The following is a 15,522-nucleotide window of genomic DNA, read 5'->3' as shown; positions in this document are numbered from 1 at the left end:
TTTGTAATATGCTGGCTTCTCCAATGAAAACAAAGACAAATGAATAAAAGAATTGGCACCATATATTTCTTTTATTTCAAAATAATTGTACTTTGTAACACCTTAATTAAATGCTAACTAATACGAAGTATATAACATTGAACACTAATATCTATAACTGCATATTTAAATATATCTAAACATCTATTATCATGAAAATATACAATAATGAAACAACTCGATCCAATACTTCGATCTGGTACAAATTAAAACAAGAATTATTATTAGAATTAGTTTTAAGAATCTACTAGTATGAAGATTGTAAGCCTAAGATCAACACGGATTTTATATTACAGAACACTAAGCTACTAGATTAATTTTCTCATTAATTTCATCAGTTACATGATAGCACGTAAGCACGTCAATGTCGTATAAAAGATATGGGAACCCATTACTTTATATGGCACGTAAGTTAATTATGTCAACTCAGGTATAAACTACTATATAGTTAGCCAAAATTGGCTCTGATTTTCATAAATCGTTATAAAAAAAATTATCCAAAACAACAAGATCAAAGAAGCTAGCTAGCTATGGGGCTCTTGTATGCACCATTGTCTAGGCTCGGTTTAACTCTAGTTGTTGTACTAATCATTTTAACAACGAGCCAAAATGTTGATTGTAAGAGACACAACTTGTTGAGTGTTGAAGCCGGTGTGGTTATCACTTCCAATGATCGTCCTAACCCTCCACCAAAGCCGTCACCTTCCAATGACCGGCCTAACCCTCCACCTAAGCCATCGCCTTCCATTGATCCTCCTATTACCCCATCTTCGAGTCCTCCTAGTCCTCTTTCGACTCCTCCAATAATGGAGCCACCGAGTCCTCCTAGTCCTCTTCCGACTCCTCCAATAATGGAGCCACCGAGTCCTCCTAGTCCTCTTCCGACTCCTCCAATAATAGAGCCATCGAGTCCTCCTTTGCCTATAGACGACACATTTACTCCCGTGCCTTCTATTGATTCTCCCCTCATCACGCCTTCTCCTGAAGCCTATCCTCCTCTTTTGCCGCCACCTCTTGCACCATCCCCTTCTCCTGTTGGCCTTCCTCCTCTTTTGCCGCCTCATATTCCTCCTGTTGTTGCTCCTTATCCTCCTACAGTTGATCCTCCTCCTTCTCAAGTACCTTCTCCAAAGGACGATGCTCATTATGAAGAACCTTCTAATCCAGCCTTATCACCCCCTTCTCCTACTGTTCCTCCTCCGCCTCATTCGCCATCAAGACCTCCTTCAACGACGCTCTCTCCACCTCCGCTTTCTAAACCTTCTCCGTCTCCTCCTTTAAGACCTTCTTCCCCTAACTCTTACCCTTCTACCTCTAATGACACTCCTAAATTGCAAGTTGGTTACTATCAAGGGAAATGCTCTAATAAGTCCATGGATGTTGAAGCTCTCATATCAACTATTGTTGAAGAACATTTCCTAAATGATACTTCTATCCTTCCCGCCCTACTTCGCTTACAATTTCACGATTGTTTTGTCCATGTAAGTATATATGCTCGTTTAGTATCAACATTTACCTATTCAGTTGTGTTTAGTCTGTTTCAAAATACTGGTTACACTTTAATTATTTTGATATTTCCAAAATAAGTAGTGGTTTTACTTTCATTTTTTTTTTTTTTTTTTTTTTTTTTTATGTTTTGGGTTATATAGCTCACAATTCTATTACTTCCAAAATTTACCCCACTTTACTTATCATACTATTCTTTTGATCTCTTGCAACATTTCACCACTATACTAAGTATTAAATTATTATTCTTCATTTTTTTTTTCCTTTTTTCTCTTACTTTCCAATAATTATACATACATTTATATAGTCTCACTTGTGAAACAAAATGAATTGAAACTAATATTTTGAACTAAAAGGTGTATAAATTATTCAAGATAAGTTGAATTCAGACCAAATCCTAATGGATTCATAGCTAAACCCATTGTTACCCAAATTTGTATTCGGAGTCATGGAGCAAAAGTTTAAATCTAGATTCGTCGAAAATAGGTTAGAGTTGGATCCACATGTAACCTTTCTTTGTTTAAAAAATTGTACCGTTTGAAAAAGAAATTACAATACCTACCTTTTGCTACATTATTATTTACAAAATAACTTTAAAAAAAAAAATTCTAGCCTAATGTATGTTTATCTTGTAAAGGGATGTGATGCTTCAATCCTAATAGAAGGAAATGCAACTGAAAAGACTGCGATCCCTAATCTCACTGTAAGGGGATATGAACTTATTGATACAATAAAGGCTTCTATTGAAGAAGAATGCCCCGGAATTGTCTCTTGTGCAGACATCATAGCAGTAGCTACTAACGTCGTAATAAAATTGGTAAGAGACTTTCAAGATTTTCCTACTTACTTTCATACAACTTGATTATTTAGATAACTGAACGTCAATAATGCTTTTGTTTTCTACAAAGGGAGGAGGACCAGAATATTTAGCACAAACAGGAAGAAGAGATGGAATAATTTCAAACGATGAAGATGTTGATCTTCCAAGTCCTACTTTGACAGTGCAAGAAACTATTGATGTTTTCCAAGCAAAAAATTTCACTGCTGAAGAAATGGTTGTTCTTTTAGGTACCTCACTAAACATACGTATATATACCCTTTCCTATTATAGTGGTAGTTTTATAATATGGTACATTATTTATTTATTTATTTCTTAATGTTGCTTTGAAATAAGTACAATATTTGGTTTTCATGCATAGGTACTTTCTAATATGGTACAATTTGTTTTTGGAATTAGGTGCTCATACTGTTGGAATTGCACATTGTATATCATTCGAAGACCGCCTTTACTCAGGCACTAGCCAGTTTGACCCAACCATGGACCCAACCCTTCGCGAACAATTGTCGGAAACATGCCCCCAGGGACAATTCTCTAACAACTTCGCTCTCCTAAACCAAAACCCTCAACATTCAGGCAAAGTTGACAACACTTTCTACAACCAAATCTTGAAACAAAGAGGAATCCTCTCAATTGACCAAGCATTGGCTAATGATCCTTTAACAAAAGCAACAGTTGTACAATTGTCTTTAAATGCCACTTTATTCAATGTTGCACTTGCAAATGCAATGGTGAAGCTGCAAGCAGTTGACGTCCTTACAGGCGATCAAGGAGAGATTAGAAATGTTTGTAGTAAATTCAATTGACAGCGACGACAAAGCTTCGTCTTATATTTTTTTCCAACACTATAACGTGTTCTTATGTTAATTTAAGATATGCCTATATACTAATTCATTTTTTTCCTCACTCATTCATTGTCGTCATTCACAGCTTCGCTTCGATTTTCAAATTCTAATTATCTAATATTATATTGGACTTTTTGTGAGAAACTACCTAATAAAACCTAAATTTTGTGAGAAACTACTTAATAAAAAAAATGTTGTAAGAAACTGCCTAATAAAAGGCAAAATATTGTAAGATACCACCTTTGACCGAATTTTTACCGTTGACTTAATTTTACGATGTTGATCCACATTAAAACACCCCCGAAACCACCGTGAGGGTTGGTTTTCAAGGTGGTAAGGCTATTTTTGGTGCAGTTGGTGGATTTTCCGAGCTGGTGAGGGTAGATTAGTGCTTCGGGATGGTGTTATTGTGGTTATAGGTTTGGGGTTGAAAGGTGGTTTAGGTGTGGTGGAGGCGATTTCAAGTAAGTTGTGTTAGTTTTGGGAATTAAAGCAGTGGTTTCAAGAGTAGCACTCATTTGATAAAAGAATGAGTGCTAGAAAAAAAAAACCATTTAAAAAAAAAAAAGAAACATAAACTTTTGGAAAGTCTAATAAAAATTGGTGTATGGTAGGACTATTTTAAATAAACAAAGTTTATCTAGTTTAATGTTAAATAAAAACGGTATTAAACAACATAAGTATTGTCGAATTACTTAAGTAAATTATAAGAACTTAATTTTATCAAACTGATCATTAAAAAAAATAAAAAATTGAAGAATAAAAACTTTATTTGAAAAACATTCAACTTAGGGAAAGTTAAAACTTTTGGAAAGTCTGTCTGTTTAGTGACAGATCGAAATTAGCTGTTTATAATTTAATGTTAGTTACAACAACTAAGATTGAGCCGTCTTAGCTCAGTGGTAGAGCGCGTGGCTTTTAACCACGTGGTCGTGGGTTCGATCCCCACAGACGGCGTTCTTTAATGCTGAACAATTTTGTTTGGACTTTATTCATGGCTTAGTTAATTGATTTGATTCAGGTATTTTTTTTCCTTGGAAGAAGGTTTTTACTATTAAGCAATTAAACAGTAGGTTTATGGTTTAAAAAAAAAAACAGTAGGTTTGTGGCTTGATTAATTGATTTGATTCAAGATATTTTTTTTTTGTTTTTTGAACAAGGTTTTTATGAGGCCGCCCCAGTTACTCAACATGAGAAACAAATTTTATTCTCAAGGGGTTAAATTTATGGCAAAACTGCTACTTCGCTGATGAACGGTACAAAAAGTGCTTTTATTTACGTCTTTGCCATTTGAGAAACATAGTTTGTTTCTCATGTTGAGAAACTTGGAATTTCTCAGGTTTTTACTACTCCGTTGTCCGTACTATTAAGCAAACAATAGAGAGATATAACTTTTTTTTTTTTTTTAAAAAAGATACATATAACTCTGTATAAACGAAATTACAATTGCCAAATATTACAAAATCAATTTTCTTAAAAGTTCGAAAATTAAACTACAAAAATTAAGGACAATTTTCAAATGGCTACAATAAAATTGTGGCCATTGTATTAAAACAAATCACAACTATTCATTTGTATATGACTAATGTGAAATTGTGAACCGTTGATATAGTTTATTATTTTTATTTTATTTATAAAAAAAATTGAGAAAAAAAAAATTAAAAAAACTACCACGTTCTTATTAGTTTCTTCTTATTTAGTCTGTATTTTTTCCCATTTACTTCTATTCATTTTTTTTTCCTTGGAAGAAGGTTTTTACTATTAAGCAATTAAACAGTAGGTTTATGGTTTTACAATTGCCAAATATTACAAAATCAATTTTCTTAAAAGTTCGAAAATTAAACTACAAAAATTAAGGACAGTTTTCAAATGGCTACAATAAAATTGTGGCCATTGTATTAAAACAAATCACAACTGTTCATTTGTATATGACTAATGTGAAATTGTGAACCGTTGATATAGTTTATTATTTTTATTTTATTTGAAAAAAAATTTGAGAAAAAAAAAATTAAAAAAAACTACCACGTTCTTATTAGTTTCTTCTTATTTAGTCTGTATTTTTTCCCATTTACTTCTATTCAATCTTTGCTTGTGATCCATGTATGCTGATTATAATTATTTGCTATTGGCTCCAAGTCCAACCATTGTTGTCTTCTTAACTGTAACTTTTCTTAAATCCACCCTTTGCTTAACTCGGTATGTCATTAGCTTTTTATTGCTTGAATTTCAAAATAAATAGTTGGGAGTTTGGAAATTGATTTCAAATACTACCCCCGTTACACATTATGTGCAACTTTGAGCCTTGGCACGGGCTCCTAGGCAAAAAATGAAAATGGTTGTTTAAGAGAATTAAATGCATGTGATTTAAGTAATAAGAGAGAGAAAGTGGGGACTGCTGGTACGTATTTTATGGTGGGAAATTTTTCTGCCACCTTTTAGAAAGTGGGAATACTCATTGTTTCCCTCCTAAATTTTGGCAGCCAAAAATTTCAACTTCAATTTTTCAAGTTTCCCTCCAAAGGGTCACATTCCTCCAACCTTATAAATACAACCTAAATTAAGTCATTGTTTCATTACAAAAGATTTTACCCCCCAAATTACAGACATGGTACCTCCTACATTAATGTTCATTCAATTCCACAAAAAAAATGATAATAAATAAAAAATAAAAAACACATCTCCATATCAGCAGCAGCATACAAAACACGCAGAAATTTCTTCACCTTCTGCCTGTGTTGGCTTCCCATCCATCAGCTAACTATACAACAAAAAGAGGAAAAAAAAATGGGAGATAATTTTGATAATGGTTTTTTCAGTTTAGACCAGATTTTAGAAGAAGAAGCCATAATAGATGATGAGGAATTTTTTGGCGAAGAAGACATGTTTGAAGAGGACAACACATCCCAACATCAAAGTGAATAAGATAACATGATAGGAATTCATCACAGATAACATGATAGGAACTCAGCCTTGAGAAAAAGCGCAAACTTGTTGACAATATGTTAGCAATGGAGAGGGATAACAAGTTACCAAGGGGAAGCAAAGCATTACTTGCAAGGCAATTTGGTCTACACAAATCAACAATTACTCGAGTTTACAATGATGTTCAGAAACAAAGACAAGAAGGGAGTGTGATCGATGTCAGGACAAAAAATTGGGGAAAACAGGGCCAAAACCAAAAGAATTTTCAGATGAACTGTTGCAATCAATACCTTTGTATAAGAGGACTACCGAGAAAAGCTATGGATCAGACTGAAGGTATCAAATGTTACAATACATAGACTGAAAAAAAGGGCGGTTAAGAACTCACACCAGCACTAACAAGCCAAGTCTAACAGCAAATCATAAGATTGCAAGACTCCAATGGGTATTATCTCATATACTTCCTGGTTCCCCCACTTCAAATCCTACTTTTGATGACATGCATAAAGTGATTCACATAGATGAAAAATGGTTTCTGCTCAATCCAGAGACAAGAAGGTTTTATTTGCTACCAATGGAGCTGAGGATAATCCATACAGAACTCAGCAATCAAGAAATTACAAAATCAAGGCAATGTTCATGGGAATGATTGGAAGACCAATCACAAACAGCCAAGGCAATATGATTTTTGATGGAAAGTATGGGATTTTTCCCTTTGTGTACCAGGAAAAAGCCAAAAAGAGCAATAAGAATAGAAAAGCAGGAACTTTAGAAACAAAAGCATGTCAACATGTTACAGAGGAGGTCATCAGGGAGATGCTACTCACTAAGGTGATACTGACAATCATACAAAAATGGCCAAGACAATTGGGAAAAAATGTGATTATTCAATGGGACAACGCAAGGCCCCAAAAAAATACCAACTGATCCTGATTTCACAGCAGCATTAACTCAAGAAGAATTCAATATAAGGTTTGTATACCAACCCCCCCAATCCCCTAAATTGAATGTGCTAGACTTGGGCCTTTTCACTTCAATACAATCAATCCAATCAATATCAGTCTTTTTCCAAAAATTTGACTGAGTTGATTGAGAAAGTGGTAGAAGAATATGAGTCATTTGATCCAACTGTAAACAAGCACACTTGGCTCACCTTACAAGCTTGTATGCTGGAAATACTCGAAAAACAAGGTGGTAATAACTTCCCACCACTTCATCAAGCAAAACAAAGACTTGAAAGACAAGGTTTACTACTAGACAACCTAGAGGTAAGCAATGAGCTGATTGAACAATTTGTTAAGTTCCTAAATGATAGGTTCAGGCCAGAAAATGTAGCAAATGAAGAACAAGACAGTGAAATAGAGGCAAAGATTGATGCTGATTAAGTCATGAGAGTATGAACAAACTGCTACACATAACCAACAATTGTTTGCAAGATTTTGTAACAAACCAGTTCATGGTTAAGTGTATTCTGGTTATGATCCTTTTTTTTTTTTTTTCCTTTTGTGAAGGGCAGTTAGTTCACCATAGTTGTCTGATATGTGATATTAGTGGGACTTTTGCTAAAATGGAATGAAATGACTATATTTTGAAATTGCTTCTTAATCTTGCACATTCAAATCGGTTGGGGGTAGGGTCAATAACAAGGAATCATCATGTAGCATCATTCATCATATGATCTCCTTAATCCATCAGAAGGATTTAAATTTTGTTATCAAATTGATGGATAGCAATGTTTGGCACCTCAACACTCATTTCAATGGAAAAAAGTGGAGCAAACTCAAACTAGTCCATCAATGCATCATATAAGTCCCTTCATCACGTGGATTCAAATAAAAAAAATAAAAAAAAATCTCTCTATAATGGTCATTGACATCTTTAAGGGATTCATTTCAACAAGCATACAAAACAGGTGTCGGGGACCTTTTTTTTTTTTTTTTTTTGTGAAAACAAGGATAAGCTTACAATGTTTTTTCTTTACCTCTCCAAAAAAAGTCATTGAGATAATGGGCTCATAAAAACCTTGCTCATCGTCCATCAACCACTACTAACATTGGTTTAATTATCTTTTATAAGTCAGTCCATATTTTATTTGATATGTATGTTGTTATCTTAGTTAATAGTTTTTAGCAATTTTAAGACTTTTTAAGATAATACCTAATATATATATATTATGATTTACAACTAATTTTAGTTTTGATATTATCTAAAGTATTTATATAATAACTTGGTTTAATTATCAAATTCAATTATTTTATTTATTTAATTATGATTTTTGTTTTTATTAAAAAAAAATTAAATTATGTTGGCGGTGAGTTGAAGATGTCAATCATGGCTTTATCTTCATATTCTTCAACCTTAAGTATCTTACTTTCTATCTTACTTCCCTAACCAATTAACACCTATCTTATTCTCACTTCTAATTCTTTTCATTAGATTTTTCCACATGAATTAATCTAGACCAAATGTTACTCAAATTCATTTAACAAACTTAAATTATCATGTTCTTAAACTAATCTCATTTCTTCTTGAACTCTATCTTTTCCACCCTTAATCACCTATAAATAGACCCTTAATCTTCCTCATTCATTCACACCAAAAAATTAGAAATTCTCTTCTCTAACTCTCAACTCACGACCCTCTCTTTCTCCCCCTATTTCCTTCTTTCTTCTTGCTCAAACAACCACCATCGTCACCACTTACAAACACCATTGCTGCCACCTTAGCTTATCATTGTCCATCTCTGTCGACCATATTGCTATCGTTGCCGCAAGGTGCCACACACCCTTCTGCTAATTATTGCAACTTGACTCCTTATAATACTACTATAAATCTATTATTACTTGTTTTAACTACTACTCTAAAGCTAATACTATTATGCTATTATTGCTATTAATTATTGCTCTAAAGTAAAGTATAGCTTTAATGTACTAATTTTACGTACAAAGAATTTATTATTAGCAAAATATACTAATATTATCATTATGATAGTATTACATCTATCATAAGGATTGGTTTATAAGTTAGGGAAATTATCAATGGTACCCCCCAGGTTTTGACTTTTATCAATGGTACATATCATTAAACTTTCATTATCAGTGGTACCCCTAAACTTTTACCTAAATTACTACAGTAAGCAAGACGTTAATTAAAGCGTTTTGGGTCTGACTTTGGTTGACTAAAATTCCCCCCCCCCCCCAATTCATTACTCCTCCCTCCAAGCCCAACCAACTGCATTAAGTACAAAAAAAAGAAAAAAACGATCACTCATCTTCTTCCTCTCTCCCCTGTTCTACTTTTGCTTCTTTAAACCCTTGACGCCATTCTTCTTCTGGTTTGACGCAAAATTCGTGGAATTTCAGCAACATTGTGTGGATTTTTGATAATTAAAGGTTAGTGCTTTCTTGAATTTTGGATTTTGTTAGTTTAAATTGTTATGTTTAAATTGTTAGGTTTACATGAATATATGTATACTTATGTAGTTTGTTGTTGGATTTTGCTCTTAATTTATCTCGATTTCCATATGATCATATTTGTGTGCTAAATTTTTTATTTTTTGCTGGATTATGCTCTTAATTCGATGAGATTGTCAATGAATTTGCATGGTACAGTGTAAATGTTGAACTTTGGTTGATATTCTTGTTGTGATGTTTTGGTGTGTTGTAGTTAAATTAGTTTTGTATGATTTTGCAAAATGAGTGACAAGGTTGTGTTCAGATTTAAGTATAAGTCTCATAGTATTAACATTGAAGTTGATCCAGATATGTGCAATCTCATGGATTTGATCATAGAATTTGAAGATAGGTTACAGAAAAAGGGAGTAGTTATATTGAACCCTAGATTTGCTTATGCATATAGAGGAAAGCATGTGCCTATTAAGGATGATGGTGGTTTGATTAGTATGTTTAGGACTTTCCCTGAAGCTGATATTTTTGACATTTTGGTTGGGACTGATGAAAATTCTGATTTCATGAATGATTTAGTGTCTGAGTTTAGGTGGAAAAAAATAGCTGAGGAACAAATCAACCAAGTTGTACTTGAACCACCTCCTGTTAATGAACCACCATTTGAAATTGTACCACCACCTATCAATGTCCAAGCTGCCCATCCTATTGACCAAGCTTTAACCCATTCTGCTTCACTTACACAACCTTCTAGGATCAAGCTCCAACCTAGGAGGAGATTGAGACTAACATACCAATGAACTCCTCAAGCAACAAACCTTAAATCAACTCCTGTTTCAACAAATCCTCAATTAACTCATCAAGCAACAAATTCTGACTCTGTTGTAAACCCCTCATTAGAAGACCTTGACAGTAGGATTATAAACTATGACCCAGATGCTACCTTCAATGATGTATATGAGGAGTTTGAACTAAATAGTGCTAAGCAGTCTGCAAAAGAGTACACTAAGGGTAGGAAGGAGTTTGAGAAGTACATGGAGAAGACTAAGGGTCCTTCTGGTGGTACAACAAAGGGCAAGGGTAAGGGTAAGGGTCCTTCTGGTGGTACAACTTGTTCTTCTGCTGGTGAGAAGTTACCCCCAGCTCCCATGTCACCACACACAGTGTTTAAGACACTACCTGTTAGAAGAAGCCCTAGGTTTTCACCAGCACAAACTACTACCAAGAAAACCTGTGACATTTCTTCATCTAGTCCAAACACTAGAGGTCCAAATCCAACCACTAACCCCATGCTTTTTTCTAGAAAAATTCCTAAGACTACACAAAGAAGGAAGGGAGTTTGGACTGGTACTAAGGTTAGAGTTAGTGCTAAGGCAAGTGAGGGTAAGAAAAGCAGTGAATCAAATGCTAGGAGGAGAGTCAACTTTAATAGGGACTGTGATGAGGATAGGGGTGATGATGGGGGTGATGATGGCAGTGATGATGGGGATTATGATGAGGATGATGATGGGGATTATCAGGAGGATTATGATGAGGATTCTGATGGTGAAGTACTATCTGTTGGTGAAGTACCAGAAGATGAGTTGGTTGATTTAGGACAGGTTCCCCAAATAGAAGACAATTGGGAACAGGGTTTATGGTCTGGTTTCATAGATGATGATGATGATGATGATGATGACTACTTTCAGCAGCTTTATGGTCATGGTGAAATGTATGAAGAGGTGAAATTAGGGAAGATTAAACTTAGAACTTGGATGATTTTCATAGACAAGGCTCATTTAAAGGAAGTGTTGAAAGATTATGCAGTGTAGGAAGGTTTTGCTTTACATGTTGTTGCTGCAGACAACATGAGATACACTGTGACATGCTATGCAGAGTGTTGTGAGTGGAGATTACATGCCAGTAGGTTAGTTGATGGGAAGACATGGGCAATAAAGAAAATTTGGCCAGATGTTCATAATTGTAGGGGTTTGGAAACCTACAACAGTATTTGTACTGTTAAGTGGGCTGCTCCTAAGGTGATGGAAGATATTAGGGCTGATCTAGACATTCCAGGCAAGGCATTGAATGAACTCCTGTTTCAGAGGTTTGGGATATATATGAAACAAGCTTCATTGTACAAGCTGAAGAGGTTTGTAATTGAGAAACTGTTTGGGGGTCATGATGAGTCTTACTCACTTATGCCACAGTATGCTGACATGATATCCTTCACTAACCCTGAGTCAATGGCATTTGTAGCTTGGGAACTGAGTGAAAGCATTCCTAGGGTCAATCTCTTCACAAGTATTTTCATAAGTTTTGCTGGACAGTGGAAGGGTTTTCTGGGAGGTTGTAGGCCTTTGATTGGGGTATTCTGGTGAAGGCACATTTGAAGGGCAATTATGGTGGTATTCTGCAGGCATTGTGCCCCAAGTTCCCACAGTTGCTGCATTTAATTGTTCTAGACCTCTTCCCTAGTTGGTCTTCACCCTCTTTTCTCTTCCTGTTTCTACTTGGCCTACCAACACCTCTCTTTATCTTTGGTGGATGAATGTGAGGGTGGTTAGCATCAGCAGGTGGCCACTGACTTGAAACGGGAACAGGGTTTATAACATATTTGTAAATTTTCTTGTATGTTCTTGCAGTATACCAGGAGCTTACATAATTATGAGGATCAACCTTAGCATGGAGCATTGCCCTCACTGCATGTCTGCAGGGGATACCAGAAAGTTGCCAAGCTCCACATTAGCAAATTTTGGAGTTTAGACTTAGAGGAAACTGGGACTTCCCCTCATGTATCTCATACTCTCCTGGACTTGACTGAAAAGCTCTGCAGGTGGAGGTAGCTTTGCTAATTTCCCTGACCATCTTTGCAATCTTGGGGCATAAATCATTATCCTCCCATCCTTGTGCTCTCTCATGCCTTGAAGCAATCCTGACCATACAGACTCTTCTAATACCTTTTAATTATGCCAAATACAAGTATTAGTACACTAAATCAGGTGATCTTGTATGAGGAGTAATAATTTGCAAAATGTAGAAGTATTACCTTCAAGGAGAGTTAAGACAGGTCTGCACCTGTCAACACCTAGTGTGGAGTTAAAACTCTCAACAAAGTTAGAGGTGTTTGAGTCATTACAGACATTTGGATCAAAGGCATGTTTGCTCCATTTTGACTGATCACCTAACTCAGCAAACCAAGTCATAACATCCTCTCCTCCTTCCTTTTGCAACTTCTCCATTGCTTTTCTAAATGTGTTCTTATTTGTTGCATTGCATGCCCTCCAGAACAACGTATACATCAGAGGACTTGGGAATGCTTTTTTATAGTTTCTGCTTAAATGCCTGCAGCAATACCTTCTTTTTGCAGAAGGCCATACTTGTTTTAGGGCAATATCAACTCCCTGGGTTTTTAAGCCACAAAATTGATAAGGTTAATTACTAATCAGTTATGTTAGTAGAAAAGCTAAATGAGGGAAGGTAAGAAAGTTATACCTTTTGTCTGTCAGATATAATAGTCCAATGTTCTCTGCTTGACTGCTTGACTATGTTGTGAAGATGCCAGAAGAAATAAGCCCAAGTTTCTTTGTCTTCAGATCTCACTATGGCATATGCTAAGGGATATATTTCATTGTTGGCATCTACTGCAACTGCAGACAGCAGAATACCACCATAATTGCCCTTCAAATGTGCCTTGCCTGGAATAAGTTGGGTGTGCAATGGAGGAGGGTGTGCAATGGAAGCAAGCTTATTGACATCAAAGGAGTTGTGGAACTTGATGTCGAGGTCACTTTCAAGTTTCTTTGCGACGTGATCCATGTTTTGGCCAATTACTACTACGCGAGGGTCTGAAAAGAAGGAGCGGAGAATGCAAACACCACGAGTGTCACGATTGTAATAATAACCCACTGCTACATTTTTGACCAAATGCAACGGCCTAATAAAGGCTAATACAACGGTATTTTAATTGCCGTTGCAATAGAGTAGGCTAATGCCACGGATTTAACGCTAATGTTCTTAGAGGTAGAGCTATTGCCACGGCTCTAAAGAGCCGTTGCATTAGCCTAGCTATTTTAACAAAAAAGAGAGCTATTGCCACGGTATGTGTACTGTATGAAATTTAGAAGCGCGCGGATACTTCCCTCTATAGTTTTGCCCAAATATTTTGAACAACACGTGTTACTATCACTCTGTACCCATTTTCTCACAGTATCCATTTTCTCCATTTTCCCCAATTCTCCATTTTCTCACATTCTCATATTTTCTTCAATTCTCCAGAATTACTTCCAAATTCTGAGAGGAAAATTACGAAAAAAATTACTAAAAAATTCTAAGAGGAAAATAAGCAAAGAAATCTGAGGAAGTAGACGAAGGCGGCACTCAGGTGGTGGTGGCTGATAGCGGCACTCAGGCGGTCTCATTTTCATCTTGCATGTCCCTTCCTTGAGCTGATTGCTCGAATTTCTATTCAAGGTATAAAACGAATTTTCGTTTTGAGATTGCGGTCTCATGAGGGCTTTGTTTTTTTGGGTAAAACACCACGCACGGTGGTGTTAGGGTTAGGGTTCCACCACGGAACCACTCCAAAACCCACCTACGTTGACGAATTAGGGTTTTAGCGAAGACAATTGGGCATAAACAAGGAATTAGGGTTTGGTTTTGGGTCTGGATCATCACTTCCTGTCTTGAACAAGCCCAGATCTGTGGCCAAACCCCCTCCAGTCCGTAGGGTTTCTTATCTATCTCAATTTCGAAGGATTCGAGGTCCTCCTAACAAAATCACTTGTGATGATGATGATGTGAACGTGGAGTCCCCCCCTCTAAGCTCGTTAAATAGGCTTAATTTTGCCGTTGGTAACTGTTTTTATGAAACCCTAACTCAGTTCATTTTATGTCAATTTTTTTTTAGAATCTTGTTTAGGTGGTGGAAGAATTAATCATGCTTGTATACCAGTAACCTAGGTTACTGGCGGGATGGATAATTGTTGGTGAAATGTGTGTGGTTGTTGTTGTTGTTGTTGTTGAAACAGCATGTGTGTTATGCTGTTTAGGCTATAGTGTGGTTAGTTGTTGTTGGTGTTGATCCAACATGTTGTGGTTGTTGATACGTGTGGTTAGTTGTTGTTGTTGTTTATCTATTGTTGTTGTGTATGGCAAGTTGGGTTGGGATTTAATTGGGTTGAGGTGTATTTTGGGGCAATAGATGGTCAGTTAGGGTCGTTTTATGGTGATTGTTAAGCTATTGTCCCTGTGATGTTCGTTTTGTGTGTTGTTCTGTTATTGACGCTGCCTCTACAGTGGTTGTTGCCCTACTGTTAGTTATTGTTGTCTTTCCCCCTCCCCTGTCTGCTGCCCTGATGTCTTCCCCCGTAGCTTGTTGGTTACTGCCCATGGTTTCCTTTTAAATCACCCCTAATGCATTGGCAGAGATAAAGACATGTACTAGCAACTTTTTTATGAGTCAATTATTCGAAAAAGGACCTATTGAATGTGTTTATAAAGCCAATTATCTAGATGGCAAGGTATCAGTAACTTGAATACTAACTCACTGTTGTTCTTAATATCGCTAATAATTATTCTCAATGATTATTCTCAATATAATTAAGATTTGAAAGTGGTAATGCTAAACGCTTGAACATGCTTCTGAGGTAAATTACTTGTGTTTTTTATTCATTAGATTTTTTCTAGATTATTGCAATTGGTCGATAATTAATTTACAATAGATGTTAAGTGGTGACTCTAAACCTGTTTCTCTTTTTCTGCCCGGATTTCAAACCATTCTAGAGCTGTATGATTTTCTCTAAAGCCTCAACATAACTAACCTGATGCATACTAAATTAGGTATAAATTGTCATGTATTGGATACTAATGTATTAGCATATTTAATTGTGAGCATAAATTAAACCTGTCAATAATAAGTTTGATTCACTAATTCTTAAAAACACCCTTTCCATTACCATTAATTTAGCTTAATGTTACATTAGAAGAA

The 15,522-nt window shown here is 35.7% G+C and overlaps 2 protein-coding genes and 1 non-coding gene across 3 annotated transcripts; 2 read left to right on the top strand and 1 right to left on the bottom strand.

Moving 5' to 3' along the window:
• The first annotated feature begins 458 nt into the window (after nt 1–458).
• Nucleotides 459–3,293, top strand: LOC110729681 (peroxidase 57-like). Its single transcript, XM_021909458.1, has 4 exons — nt 459–1,520; nt 2,183–2,362; nt 2,454–2,613; nt 2,783–3,293. The coding sequence occupies exons 1-4, from the start codon at nt 570–572 to the stop codon at nt 3,187–3,189; spliced, it is 1,698 nt and encodes a 565-aa protein (XP_021765150.1). The 5' UTR covers nt 459–569; the 3' UTR covers nt 3,190–3,293.
• Nucleotides 3,294–4,113: 820 nt separating this feature from the next.
• TRNAK-UUU lies at nt 4,114–4,185 on the top strand. Its single transcript has one exon. It is a non-coding gene; the product is annotated as a tRNA-Lys (tRNA).
• A 7,748-nt stretch (nt 4,186–11,933) lies between these two features.
• On the bottom strand, nt 11,934–13,352 carry LOC110732169. The gene is made up of 4 exons (XM_021912080.1): nt 13,029–13,352; nt 12,583–12,937; nt 12,340–12,493; nt 11,934–12,243 (listed from the first exon to the last, which is right to left on the bottom strand). The coding sequence occupies exons 1-4, from the start codon at nt 13,350–13,352 to the stop codon at nt 11,934–11,936; spliced, it is 1,143 nt and encodes a 380-aa protein (XP_021767772.1).
• Nucleotides 13,353–15,522: the final 2,170 nt, after the last annotated feature.

The sequence above is a fragment of the Chenopodium quinoa genome, unplaced genomic scaffold, assembly GCF_001683475.1.
Source record: "Chenopodium quinoa cultivar QQ74 unplaced genomic scaffold, ASM168347v1, whole genome shotgun sequence".
NCBI lineage: Eukaryota > Viridiplantae > Streptophyta > Magnoliopsida > Caryophyllales > Amaranthaceae > Chenopodium > Chenopodium quinoa.
This window is presented reverse-complemented; position numbering and strand designations above follow the sequence as displayed.